This window comes from Lampris incognitus, chromosome 16 (assembly GCF_029633865.1).
Source record: "Lampris incognitus isolate fLamInc1 chromosome 16, fLamInc1.hap2, whole genome shotgun sequence".
In the NCBI taxonomy this organism is placed as follows: Eukaryota; Metazoa; Chordata; class Actinopteri; order Lampriformes; family Lampridae; genus Lampris; species Lampris incognitus.
The window spans coordinates 31,692,345-31,707,228 of record NC_079226.1 but is presented as its reverse complement, the minus strand read 5'-3'; the positions used below and the strand labels follow the sequence as shown (position 1 = coordinate 31,707,228).

Below are 14,884 nucleotides of genomic sequence, written 5' to 3'. Positions count from 1 at the left end.
AGAGAGCACAAGACCAACGGAGGGATAAAGAGAGAGAGAGTGAGAGAGAGAGCGCCTGTAGGCACTAGGCAGCACCACTCAGTCTCCATTTCTGCCAGCCCTCCCGCCATCTCAGCCTACATGTGCCCACAGCCTCCGCTATACCCCCCATCCCCCATTTCAAACCTCAGCCAATCAGCGGGCCCCGGCGCCTGTGACATCACAGTGCAGTCAAATATTGTGTGAGCCAATCAAGGCATGTTGCTGAGCCCAAAAAAAGTCTCCACTGGGTTGAATCAAACCAGGCCAAAGACAGACAGGCAGACATTTAAGACAGACAGACAGACAATGGAGAGAGAGAGAGGCAATGACTAGAATGAGAACAGATGAGTGAACTAATGGTTAGGATCAGAAAGAGAGAAACCGAGAGACAATCTGACAGACAATCGGGCAGGCTGGCACCGATATAAGTGAGAGGAAAATGGCTTGGTTGGCAAACAACTGAAATCAGAAAAAAAAAGAAAGAACGCAAGATAGATATGAGAATGACAGAGAGGGAATGACTGAAAAGCGAACGAGCGAGTGAGACAGCGCCAAGGAGGAGAGAGACATAGATATGAGATGGATCTGAATCCATAAAAAAAGGCAACTTTTATCCTTTCCTTTTCGCTTTTCCATGACCACACTTGAAAAGTTTCGGAAAGGTCAAGGTATATTCCAAAGCCCCATCGGGCAGGCCTTGGAGATATCAGAATTTATTTGCTACGCAGCGTTGTGACGATGATGTCGACTGATACTGAGTCTACCGCTGAACATGAAAAACTTACAGTCTGTATTATTGCTCATTTGCTTTTTTTTTCAACCCAGCCATGTTTTGCCGTTTTGTCAAATGTACATATTTTACCTGCAACATCGACCGGGGGCGGGTCAAGTAATTCGTACAAGACAAAATGGTACAAATTCATAACTTTGTAAAAAAGGGAGCGACTGATGAGTAAGAGAAAGTCACATTTACCCCCCCCCCAATGCTCCAATAGCCCCTGAGTGTATATTAGAGTGGAGTAAAGGAGAAGCAGGAAATGGAGACAGTGAGTGAACATCCACCCACACTAGTGGAGGATGTGCATACACAAACATTTAGACACAGACACAAACAGACACACACAGACACACACACACACACAGGTATTCCTGTAGAGAGCAAGAACCTTGGGGCAATTTGTGGCTCAGTGTAGCATTCGTATAGTATGGATGGAGGTTACTATGGCAATGGCAGGTAATTCAATCCCCTGCTGAATCAATCCCACACCTCTTTTTCACATCTCCATATCGCTCACTTTCACTCTCGCAGGCTTGATCAACCAGGATGAAATAGCACACACCTGTTAAGGTGCAGGCCGATAGTGATATCTGGGGCCCATATCTAGTCTTCCAGTTCCTCTGATGGGCCTTGGCTGACTTGGCCGGCTCACAGCTAACTTCTTACCTCAGACCATAGAGAAACATCTTTCATTTAGAATTGCCTAACTATCGAGAGACGCATGATCAATATTTTACATTGGCTGCCAGAACTAGTCCCACACCTCCGATGTAGCCATTCCCGAATTTAAAGTCACCTTTCGTTCCATTTGGTGTTGTTGAGAAGAGATGAATTTGTACAACCAGTTACACACACGGTCTGAAATTAACACCTGCCACTCACCAAATATGGGTGAAAAGTTGGCTGTAGTGGGTCAAGTTGTCAAGTCATCCCACCCACCAGTGACAAGTAGGTAATTAGTTTTATTCTAACAAATAAGGCTTCACTCCCTCTGGTGTTGAACACGATAGTTGGAAAGGGCTGTACAGTGCGAGAATTTCGCTCATATGATATCAAAAATTATTTTGCAAGAAGGTATCTATTAATCCATTCGCAACCGTGTGATCCATTGCATTATTATCACAGATTTGGCAAATTGAATCAAATGTTACCTAACTACGATTTTGCAATATCGTGATAAAGTGGTGTTGACAGCTTAAATGATCTCTGACAATATTAATTATTCACTTGTTGATTTATTCCCGTGTGTTGGACCGATTGACGCACCCCGTCCTCAGATTTCAGTCAAGTAGCCGCAGGCTGTGTACACCAGGAAGACGAGAGATGATTCCCAAAAACATTTAGATTTAAAAGAGCAGACATTAAACAAATAACAGTACACAGAGGGGCAATCACCACAAGCGGAGGGGATACGGGGAATTTTTGTTGTGTCCAAACGGATCCCGTGTGAGCACGCAATGGTGACATCACAGCTCTGGAAAGAAACGGAAGTACTACTAGCAACACTATGGCAAATGCTTTGATGAAAAACGTCTGCGAGTACTGCAAACACATGCGCAAAAAAATTCATTTTTTTAAAAATCACTGAATCTTTCATGAGCAACGCTCCATATGATAAGAAAGACAAGCCACGCAATACAACAGACACACTCGCCTTTCATATCGCAAAGGATCCCAACATTTTGCCCGAGTGCATTGCACAAAAAACAAATGACTAAATAAACCCCCCCCCATAATTGTTGTAATGGCGTGTTTGAAACAGGTTTATGTCACTTTTCGGTTATTCTAATTTGGGTCAAGCCCTTCTCGTTAATATGAAACATTATTAGTAAAAATCAGATTTTTTTTTTTTACAAGCCATATCTGATGTGGATGTAATCCCTATGCTTGGCGACAGGCATGGGCGCAAGTCCATGAATACTGAGATGGCATCCAGCGCTTTACCTGTGCCCCCGTCCATAGGGTTAGTGGTCGTGTCAGGACGGGCATCCGATGTAAAATTTTGCCAAATCATTATGCGGATTGACAAGACCATAACAGATCGGTCGACAACGACCACCATTGGTGCTGTGCCCTCACAGGGTACCGATGGAAACAGTAAAATCCACTGTGGCGACCCCTGAGAAACAGGGGAAGAGGAGAAGAAGATGATGATGATAGGACGTGGATGTGATCACAAGCGATGCATCTTAGATTAGAATTTCCATCGTTTGACATTGAAAAAGATTTTATAAAGGGTCTATGGGTAATTCTATTTTTCCCCGCATGGTTTTAAGAAGTGGCAGGTGGAAATTTTCATCTACCTGCTGCACTGACTGGTGGAGGAAAAAGTTAATTTCAGAATCTGTATGTACACTGTTATTCAAATGGCCCGTATGACTGAACAAGCATTATTTTAACACAAAACACCTTCCTTTAATAACTGTTTCTGGTGCCTCCTGACAGCTGAAAGTCAACAGAATACAGAGACGTTACAGTGCGGCGAGCTTGAAGTTAAAAGTTATGTCTGTCTGTCTGTGGGTTAATCCCTTAAAAGAAGTGGTCACTGTGATCCTTCAGTAAGCACATTTGACAGATGACACTTTATTATGCAGCCTGACAGCAAAGGGCTAGTCCTGTATTCTCCCGTCTGCAGTATAGGAACCAGGTATATGTCATGAGCCAAACAAAGTAAATTTGAGTTAGATGACAAATTCTATTTTTTCGGCAAATCTGTCAAAACCACAGCACTTTAGCGGGATGTATATGAAGAAGATCCACCTTACTCCAAATGCCTCTTTGCAAAAACACCCAATATTCAGTAAAAAAAATATTATCCACCTTGTTACCCTAACAAAGCCATGTTTTGCACCACAGTTAAATATTCAGAAACTACTGATGACGCAAGTTCTTTCTGGCTACCGGCCAATAAATACCTCAACAACCTCTTCCCTCCATCCCTCTCCCTTGTAGCAAGTTAAAATAATATTCGTTTACAGCTTCAGTCTTTGAACCTGACAACTAGCAGCATTTTTTTTTTTTTGCAAAAAAACCACTGGAGCGATGGTAAGACTTATGGCAGACACTGTCACAGACACTTTTCCTGTGCACGGGGTTGAGCAGCAGGCTCAGGAACAAGCGCTGCGAGAGCCGGAAGAATTGCTTGTCTGCACGGTGAAACAATGGCATCAAGGTCTATGGAGCCAGCTTTTGTCTATGCTTCACTCACAAGGGAAGTCATCATTTCTCCATGATGATCCAGCATTGTCTTGCCTTGCAAAGTATCGGCCATCTTTAGGAGAGCCCTGCTTTGTTTTGATGCCAGGCTGGATTGGTGGAGGAGGGAGGGAAAGAGCTGTAGTCAGTCTTAGGATTTATCCTATTCTTGGTCAGGTAGGACGCCTGCATGCTTTTGACTTAACTAAGAGGCTTGGGATGTTCCCCATAAATTATATTGGATACTGAGGGCAAGCCACAGGAGACATTCTTGTTTTACTTGGTCTTCAGGTTAGTTATAGCATTCCTTCCATATTAAATAATTTGAAATCAAGTCAACTGCTCTTCTCTGTGCCTCTGCCTATGTCCATCTCACACAGTGATGTGGCTATACGGACCTACTCTACCCAAGCATTTCAGAGAAAATACATTATCACATTATAGCCAAAATACACTGATCAGCCAAACCCTTAAAACCACCTGCCTAATACTGTGTAGGACCCCCCTCATCCCACCAAAACAGCGCAGATCCATCGAGGCATGGACTCCACAAGACCGCTGAAGTCCTCTAAGTTGCAAGGTGGGGCCTCAATGGATCGGACTTGTATTTCCAGGATATCCCACAGACGCTCGATTGGATTGAGATTTGGGGAATCTGGAGGCCCAGGCAACACCTTGAGCTCTTTGTCATGTTCCTCAAACCATTCCTGAACAATGTGTGCAGTGTGGCACATTATCCTGCTGAAAGTGGCCACTCCCATCAGGGAATACCATTGCCACGAAGGGGTATACTCAGTCTGCAACAATGTTCAGGTAGGTGGAACGTGTCAAAGTAACAGCCACAATGAATGCCAGGACCCAAGGTTTCCCAGCAGAACATTGCCAAGAGCATCACACTGCCTCCACCAGCCTGTCTTCTTCCCATAGTGCATCCTGGTGCCACCTCTTCCTCAGGTAAACGATGCACATGCACATGATGTAAAATAAATTAAACGTGATTAGGCCACCTTCTTCCATTGCTGCATGGTCCAGTTCTGACACTCACGTGCCCATTGTAGGTGCTTTCGGCAGTGGACAGGGGTCATCATGGGCACTCTGACCGGTCTGTGGCTATGCAGCCAGCATTAACTTTTTCAGCAATTTGAGCTACAGTAGCTCTTTTGTGGGATGTAATGAGATAATCAATGTTATTCACTTCACCTGTCAGTGGTTTTAATGTTTTGGGTGATTGGTTCTGATGCATATCAGTGAAACTGTTTATACGAGTGAAAAGTAGATTGCAGCTGCTAACAGCTAACACTGCGCATGTACCAGGAAATTTTCCCTCTCTAACTAATGGCACATGGCAAGAACTCCCATAGCAGCACCTTTCATCTTTTAACTGTCTTCGAGGTGGTCACCGTGTATCAAACTGGATGCAAACACCTTCAAGGTAGTTTGATAGAACAGTCGACATTTTTCACCAATAAATTTGAGCATGATGCCGACTGTCGTGCAGCATCAGAGTTTCCACTCATCCCTCTCTCAGAAGGACCCAGGTGAGCAGGTCGATCGCATCGCTCCACCATAATCAGTCAACGACTGATTTCAGATATCCCATGACTACTCACATATTTCATGGGGCATTAGATTGACCTTCTAATACAGAGAACACAGGGAAGTGATTCAGGGGTAACATAAGCAGATGTTAGTTGGGAGGGGAAATGGCCAGAGAAGCCCCGATAAGGTGATCACACTTGTGGATGTCTGTAGAAATAAATTCAAAGAAGATTTCATATTACAAAAACAGGGCTGTGTGTTTTTCACCATACGTCATCGCTTTTAATATCTGCAATATAAATTGGGTACACCTTCTCAGTTGCCTCTATAGACGCGGGCCTAATGTATTCTGCCTATGGGTTTCTCGGCGTTTTTTTCTCTGCGTACAGACCCTCCATTTATGCCCTTTATATTTTGTGTTTATCCCGTTTGGTTTTGGGGTGGTAAAGATATAGTTTCCTAATGGAAGTCCTCTTGATGTAAAAAAAATGCATTTACAAAATGTTTGCCAGATATTTCTGTTCTCTCTTTAACCATGGCAGATAACTGGCAGCTGAGGATCTCCTAACTTTGTGTGTGTGTGTGTGTGTGTGTGTGTGTGTGTAGTCCACAACCAGGAGCTCCTTCTCTGCTCAGACTCTTGAGCATCTGCACAGCCCCGCTCGGTAGTCTGCGCAGCCTGCAGCCGGTCTCTCTCTCCAGGAGCACCGGTACCAGCCCCGGCTAGCTGACCGGCACCGCACGCAAAAGTTTGGGAAAGCTGTTCGCCGTGTTGTGCAAAACACTCCGAAAGAAAAACAAAACAAACACACATCGCCCGCGGAAACGAGTGAACCCCCCCCCCCCCCATCGAGGTACGCTCGCTTTGGCTAAGTCGCAAAAATAATAACAAAACAGCGACGAAATAATAAAGAGAATCTGCGAGGGAACCGCTACTCTTCGTCGCCAGCCTCCTCCTCCTCACAGAGTCACCATCATCATCATCATCCTCTCAGAAAGCACAAGGCTCGCTCGCTCGCTCTCTCTCTCGCTCGCTCTCTCTCCCTCGCTTTGGCTTTAGAAAATAAAAGAGGAAGGATAAGTCCGCGCCGTGAAACCCTGCGACGAAACCGTGGCGAGACGCTCGTTAAAAAAAAAAAAAAAAGGACGGAGAAAAGTACCAAGGAAAAGAATAAGAAGGGAAAAAAACGTGGGTCCCCCCCCTTACCTCCAACCCGGTACATGTTCGCTGCCATGACTGCCCCGGGTCCTGGCTCCTCCAGGTAGAGGGGGTCTCGTCTCGCTGCCGTAGCCGCGTTACCGCTGCCGCCGCTGTGTGTTGGAAAATGGAGGATTGATCAATACGAAGCAGAGCAGCCGAGGGATCTTAAAGAGACAGTACACGCAGCAGAAGCGTGTGTGTGAGTGTGTGTGTGTGTGTGTGTGTGTGTGTGTGTGTGTGTTTGCGCGGCTAAGTTTCGGCAACCTTCCGCAAACTGTGCGGCTCCCGGTAACCCGCGTAAATTTTGGATGCAGTTCTCAACAATAGCTTTCCCCCTGGAAGTCGGTGCATCAGCGAGCAGGCGAGTCTGGGGCAGGAAGAGGGGAAAGAGGCGGGGGGTGGGGTGGGGTGGGGTGGGGTGGGGGGGTTCATTATTCAGCCAGCATCACTGCCCCTGTGCCCGATCTGCCTCCCAGTCAGACAAAAACAACGCGGTGATCCCAAATTCTTGTCATCTCAACACAACTGTTGCTGCCCAGTTAAACTTCCGTAAGTTAGACCCTTGAGGAATACAATAAACGAGACCACACGTTTTTGATATCAGTCTATTTTTACTGTTTTTTTTTGTTTTTTTTTATCCAAATACATTTCCATTGATCCTAACATCAAACGTGTAAAGGTTGAGGCACTGGACAGAAAATATGACTGAGCCTAAGTGAAAGTCGAATTGGAAGGGTGCATAAGTTGCATTTGGTGTTAGTCATCATTTCGCATCAAAGCAGTTTCATTGCTTGATGTGGTGTTATGTAAATCACTGGTCGCACTACAGCTGTAGCTTGTATGTAGAGTTCTGGAAATTGAACTCCACATATAAGAGAGAAATTGCCTGGAAATTGAGGGCCGGATGACGTTGGGGTGCACAGATTGCAGCAGAATGACAAGGTTGGTATCATTATTACAATTTTGAAAAACTACTCGTGATTATGGGGGGGGGGACTAAATGGGATCTCACTGGATATATTCTGTCATAGAACAGAATGAGTATTTGTAACCACAAGGAGACTAAATCACATGATGCTGTGGTTCAGTCTCTAATATCTACCAAAAAAAACCAACAACACCCACACTCTCTTGGAGCTTAATGAGAATTTGACCTGTGACATGTTTATTTTGCTCCCAAGTTTGTCGTGGAAGATGTCGAGACATATATATTGTACGGAAGAGGGCCTTCTTTTATTTAAAGCCGAGGTTGTCGCCGTATCCTTCCAGAGGTGGTTGTTTGATTAGGTGGGTTTCAAAGTGGATATGGGCTTAGAGCCTCTGTGCTGAAGGAATGCTGTGGTGAAGGCTACATCTGATCTATACCATATGGAAGCTTCAATTACCATGGCCTAACACAGGGGACTACAGTCTGCAGTCACATGACCGCTCTAAGCCAATCACGGGTGCTTACAGTATGCACTCCTGCTCAAGTGTGCAGCCTAAACGTTGAAACTCTGCAGCATTGGCCTGAGTATTTTGCTCGCTCAATTCTCATACAGAACACAGACAGAAAGAGAGAGAGAGAGTGTGTGTGTGTATGTGTGTGTGTGTGTGTGTGTGTGTGTGTGTGTGTGTGTGTGTGTGTGTGTGTGTGTGTGTGTGTGTGAGAGAGAGAGAGAGAGAGAAACTGTGTGTGCATGCAAGCATGTAATCAACTAAACAGTAGTTGTGAATTGTGCAGTTGTTTTATTTCAACGTTTTCTTGTGCACGGCGAGCACTATACTATGGTGTACACTGAAATTCCATGTGATACCTTAACTGAATACCGTTGACCTGATGAATGTCGCTTCCTATACTGCTGCCCACTGCTCCATTATGTGCGCTAGGATTTCTGCATCTGTCATGAGCAAAAATAGAGCAACCAGACTCATAACATAGCTGCTGGATATTGTTACCTTACAGAATTAAAACATTCGACCAAGCATTGCTGTCAAATCTCTTATGGCTGCAGCGTAAGATGCGCTGCTGGCCATCACGCTTGTTTTCGCTGGTCTTGCATTGTGACTTCACTTTCAAAATAATAAGATTCTGCAATATCATAGCGTACTGTGTCAGTAAAAACGTGTGGTATACTTCATACAGTCACTGGCATGAGACGTTTCCCAAAATAAGCCTATTCCAGTGCTCATCAACAAACGGCGACAACAAATAATTTGGTCTTAATTAGGGGAAAGTAGGTGTCCAACAACACAGCCATGTTTCTGGGGAACTGTGAGTGCTTCCATTAGAACTGTTTGTTTATTTGGCTGCTTGCTGCTGTGCAGATGTTCTTTTTGAATTCACTTGCTCCATTGCCAGATGTTACTGCAGGCAGACAGACAGGCACATGGGCGGACAGACAGGAAGGTCACCATACAGTGTGCACAGGTGTTCTCCCTAATGAATCTCGGTCCATGGATTGGCTTTGGTTGCAACACTGAAAGGATGACCTTTGGCGGCCTCTCGTTCTTTTTGTCTGTCTCTGTCTCCCCGTCTTTCTCCCCTCATGTGCTTGCTTTCTCGCTCTTTCCCCATCCTCTTCGCTTTCTCTCTTACCCTCTCTGTATCGCTTCTCTTCCCCATGTTGCTCTCTTTCCCTCTTTCTTGGTTTTGCTCCATTTCTCTTGCTCTGTGACTCACTTTCTCTGTCTCTGTATTTCTCAGTTCCTTGCTCTTGGTCTCTCCCTGTCTCACTTTCCCCCTCTTCCTGTCTGCATTTCTCTCTCTCTCTCTCTCTCATTCACTGTTCCATCTTGCAGATGAGTGCACGGGAAAGACAAAGACACAGAGCAAATCAATTAAGCCTGTTTCCAGGCAGAAACTATTCCATTTGTTTGATTGTGCTTCCTCGTTTTCCATCTCTCTCACTGGGGGTTGTGATTGGATCCAGCCACACTATAGGAGATTTTGGAATAATGAGACTATTGTTAGAACACCCTGTCCCCCCACGCCTTGCTGTCCAACCGTGCATAGGTGCAGCTTGCACCAATGGTAGAAAAATAATGGCATTGCCCAGCTTCTTATGTTACCACACAGGTGACAGTGTTGTCCAGATGATGCATGCAATTTGAAAATTGGCTGTTTCTCCCACAGAGACAGTGACAGCCAGGGTATTGACAATGTTATTTCAACCAGCATCATAGCCCCTGTCGGAAAAAAACTGCATCCTGTTCACCCCCTGCTCCGACTCAAGCACTATAGCCACAGTGACTGTGAAATAAATTAGTCATACTCATGCTTGTTCTGTATCTTTGTAATGGCTGCAATTATGGCACAGCATATCAAGAAAACACTGTGATCACCACCGAACTAATAATATCTCAGCATCATTATGGCCATTGAAAAAGATTGTCTCATTTATAATCATTAACAAAGATTATCTGATGCATATATGAGAAGTCTCTGGTGCAGGCTCTGCTATCTGCGGATTTTCTGGTTGATTTGAGTGGGGAGAAAAAAATAGCTGTTGATAGTCACAAGACCTTGTGCACGGTATCATTTACAGAGCGCTGTAGTGGATGTCGGAAAGCAGAGGGCACTATTGTCCTGCTTTTAATAAAATTGGGTCACGAAGCCGAATACAAAGCGCCGATATGATGCAGAATCCAGCTGAATACTGATAACCCACCGTCATCTGGTCTTACGTCAATAGAATATCTGTATGGATTTTGGTTCTCAGACAGCAAGTAACTTCCAAAGGCACATTTCTAAGAGAACGTCTTTATAAAACGATACTTCAAAGTACCATTTCCTATTCCAGCCAGCAGGGGTCACTCTTCGCGTTTTTTTCCTCTTGTCCTCAAATGCTCCCGTACCGGCGCCCATGCGCCCCAAAAAAAAAAGGGAAAAAAAAGAAAAAAGTGGCCAGCAATGCCTAGTGGCGGAAATTACAGTTCGGTAATTGATTCATTATGAATTCTCAGACAGACACCCAGCGATTAGCCGCAGGGCAGAAATGCCAAAGACATAAATGTTGCCTGCAGACTTTCGACGCAGCATTAATCAAACCTTCCTCGTTATGCGCTCGTGATTGTTTTACTGACGGTGTAATTTTTGATTTAGATGAGCGCCGGTGTGTGTGTGTGTGTGTGTGTGTGTGTGTGTGTGTGTGTGTGTGTGTGTGTGTGTGTGTGAGAGAGAGAGAGAGAGAGAGAGAGAGAGAGAGAGAGAGAGAGAGAGAGAGAGAGAGAGAGAGAGAGAGAGAGAGAGAGAGAGAGAGAGAGAGAGAGAGAGAGAGAGAGAGAGAGAGAGAGAAGGTGTTTGAGTCTGTCTTCTAGCCTGTATGAAGGCTAGGTTCATGCACACATATGCCACATGTGGAAATGTGGATACGACAGCGGAAAGATAGGCAACTAAATCCAGTAGGATTGTGTGAAACAGAGCAGCCATTCAACCGGAGTACTCTGCTTCCGTTACTATGGAGCCTGCAATTGAATTGCTGGGCTGCAGACGCTTGGAAATCGCCAAACTTTGAAAGCCTCCCCAAGAAACCATAACCCTAATCCCAAGGGATAACCCAAACTACGTGCGTTGCTTATCCATATGTTGACCTCCGCGGAACGACACGTGTATGAAGCGCGAGACTGGGGAGCAAATGGGGCCAAGCGGCGTGAGACGTGGATGTAGGCTACGAAATATGTGGCAAGCGAAAGTCCCTTCCAGTTGGCTGAGAAGCCGGGGAACTGCATGTCCAGCTGCCCCACCTTGCAGGGGAATCCAGCGCGCTCCGTGCCCACCCTCTACCACAAGACTCCGGTGTGCCAGGAATACCGGGAACCGCCAGGAGAGAGCCACGAGTTCAGAGGGGGAACAGCTGGTAAACCCCCAAACGCCTCTCTCCAGGGTAAAAACTGGCAGTTGGTGAGAGGATTTTGTCGTGTGGGGAAAACCACTAAGTTAGGACATGAAAAAGGCATCGCCGGAATGGCAACTGGCAACAGGAAATTTGACATTCGATATCAATCTCTGTCTGTCCAGTATGCTTGTCATTTTGTTGGCTGACGCCACCAGGCTGCAGCCAGCTGACGAGCCGTTTGATGTGCAGATTCAGTGACTGGGAAAGGTTTTTTTTATTACGTCTATTCGGGCTCGGCGCAATTACCAGCTTACATGGCCACACACACACGTTGTATTCGGTATCACCGTGTTGGTGATACGACGTCACAATTAATGTTGCTCCAAGACCATCATTGCAACTGACCAATCACGTTGTTGTATTGTCGTGGCTTTGCAACTCGGGGTGGGTGGGGGGGATTATGTTGTGGGCTAGTATGGGTGAACCATCGGTTCAGGTTAGGGTAAGGCTAGAGTTAGGTTGGGGTTATGTTAGCTTAGCTCTGGTATATTTCTTTTCCCAGTCTTTTCCCTCCGTGTCGCAAAGGCACAACATCACAACGACGTGATTGGTCCGTTGCAATGATGGCCCTGGAGCAACATTAATTATGACGTCGTAGGGACAAACACCAACACGGCGATATCAGATCGTACACGCACGCACGCACGTGCACACACAAGGCAATAAAGTACTGCAGAGCTACACTAGGCGGAATTTAGGCTATTATAGTAGAGAGCTCAACTTACATGGGTTGCTGTACACACAACATGGGAGAGATGAAATTTGTGTGTGTTTATGGCCACGCTGAGGTGCTTACTCAAATAAGCGATAAATCCATATGAGCTGCTGATACACTTCCGCCATTGGATCAGAATAGAATAGGATTAAATTAAATACATATGCCCAACGAAGACTGGAGATTTGTCTTTGGTCTCATTTCTGCCAAACATCAACACTAAAACCTGCACAGAACTGTTGAACTCTTATCAAAAACATATGCACGGGAAACTGCATTATCAAAAACACATAACCATAACACAGACAGGGTAGTTCGTGTGGTTTTGTCCAGTAAATCCACCGCGTAAGGGACGAGATCAAGGCAGGAAAGTGTGCATCGGCAAAGTCCATCAAGGGTTTGAAGATACACTGGCTGATTTCATTAATTTAGCAATTCCTTCCAAGTATGTGTAGTGGACTGGAAATTAATTGGAGCTAAAAAGAAACAGTAAAAATTAATAGATATAAATACATAAAAACAGACACCCCTCTATTTTTAGTTACATTTTTCATTTTGTATTTCAAACAGCCTCTAAAACAGAGTAATACTCATTTCTATGAGATTCAAGCTTATCATGTGCTATTTAACATCAATCCTGTAGATGGTGCAGTACCAGTAGTGATGGGGAAGCCTATCATCCTTATCACTTTTTTTTTTTGGATTCTTCCCCATTTTTCTCCCCAATTATACTTGGCCAATTACCCTACTCTCACTCACATCCGGCTTCCCACCCGCAGACACGGCCATTTGTGTCTTGTGCCTGTAGGGACGCCCGACCAAGCCGGAGGTAACGCGGAGGTTCTAACTGGCGATCCTCGTGTTGGTAGGCAACGGAATAGACCGCTCCGCTACCCGGGCGCCCCTCATCCTTATCACTACTAGCAGCACTACTGGAACTTATCACCTATCACTATTGGCAGCACGCTGGCACAGTGGTCAGCAGTGTTACCTCACAGCAAGAGGGTCCTGGGTCCGAACCCCAGGCTGTCCCAGGTCCTGTGTGGAGTTCGCATGTTCTCCCCGTGTCTGCATGGGTTTCCGCCAGGCCCGGCTCCAGGGGGGTGCTGTAGTGAGGCTTAGCCCCCCCCCAAGTGACATTCAATGCCCCCCCGCCCAAATTATATCAAGATGTTTAAATCCTCTAAGTAAATCAAAATAGTTGTTGCATTATTTCATGTTGGTGCGCTATTTACCAAATTGTGATTTTTAATTCCATTTAGAAAAGATTTCTTTTTTATGTTGGATGGCTAGCCAATCCAAGTCATATCCGTTTTGCACGTTTCCGTCACGTGTTGCGTCAGCAGGTGTCTCGCGAGTGTCAGTAGGGTATGCTGAACCAAAAGTCGAAATGGATATATGAACATTTTTCAAAGTTGACAAAAGCAAATTACCAACTCAAAACGACCGAAGCGAAGGAGGAGGAGAGGGGACCGCTCCTGGAGTTACTGAGGCTAGTCCACGGAGCGGGGAGCAACAGCCACCATTAGCCGTAGCCAACAGTAAGGAAAGTGGCAACGTTCCCTCAAACAAGCCTCACAGTAGCTCTCCAACTGGCAGCTTTGCGCCGGACGATTCGGGCGTTGATATGCTTGCTCAGCCCACCTTGAGCAAATTCCCAGTTCGTTTGGTTAAGGGTCAGAAACGGTCTTAACTCGTGTAAAAAAAAAAATACAAGCGTCATTTCGAAGTTACTACAGTAACGTGAAACTACAACTCGTATTTTGGTAGGCGAAATGGGTTTACGTGAATGTCAAACGTGTATTTAGTGTTCAGCATGTAAACTAATTAACCATCTGGAGAGGCACTATTTTTCCAAGATGGATGCCCCAGTGATGGCCTGGCGGCCTGTCCAGGGTGTCTCCCCACCTGTCGCCCAATGACTGCTGGGATAGGCTCCAGCATCCCCGTGACCCTGAGAGCAGGATAAGAGGTTTGGATAATGGATGGATGGATGCCCCCGTTGTGTACAATGTGCAACATACATAGCCATTTGAAATGAAGGACGCTGTTGTACTTGTGTAGCGTAAAAACAGTATTTGGTAGATGAGTTATCTGTTACTACTTGAATGTTTAGCATTTACTGTTTATTTATAATTATTTTGTCAGTTATTAGGTGTGTAATGTTACATAAATTTGTATTATGTAACGTAATCCCTGATTCTTTGATAACAGAGGGAGGTGTTTCACTATGGGAATCGCCTCGGTGTAACAAACTACGGAAGCTCCAATGACACCACGTCTGTTAATGACAGACAGGTTGAACTGTGCTCGGGGCACGCCCCCTCATACTACCAGTCTATCAACCCCTCTCAAATCGTTCCAAGACCGGTTTCTTGCCATGTCTGTGCAAGGAGGGAAGTGATGGTGAAACACCTCACTCTGTTGTCAAAGAACCGGGGATTACGTTAATCAACCCAAAATAATTTTTCTAATGTCGCTTCGCTATGGGAATTATAGACCACTCCTGGATGGCATAAGTTACCCGAAGCCATAAGCAATGTTGAGCCGGGTAGTGT

General features: G+C 45.4%; 1 protein-coding gene across 1 annotated transcript in view; it reads right to left on the bottom strand.

The window, feature by feature from the left end:
- mta1 (metastasis associated 1) overlaps positions 1–6,849 on the bottom strand; it is a 60,356-nt gene extending 53,507 nt beyond the window's left edge. Inside the window, exon 1 of the mRNA XM_056295498.1 lies at positions 6,741–6,849. Coding sequence (XP_056151473.1) covers positions 6,741–6,768 — 28 coding nt within the window. The 5' untranslated portion in view covers positions 6,769–6,849. The remainder of the gene's footprint in view (positions 1–6,740) is intronic.
- Between the last annotated feature and the right edge of the window lie 8,035 nt (positions 6,850–14,884).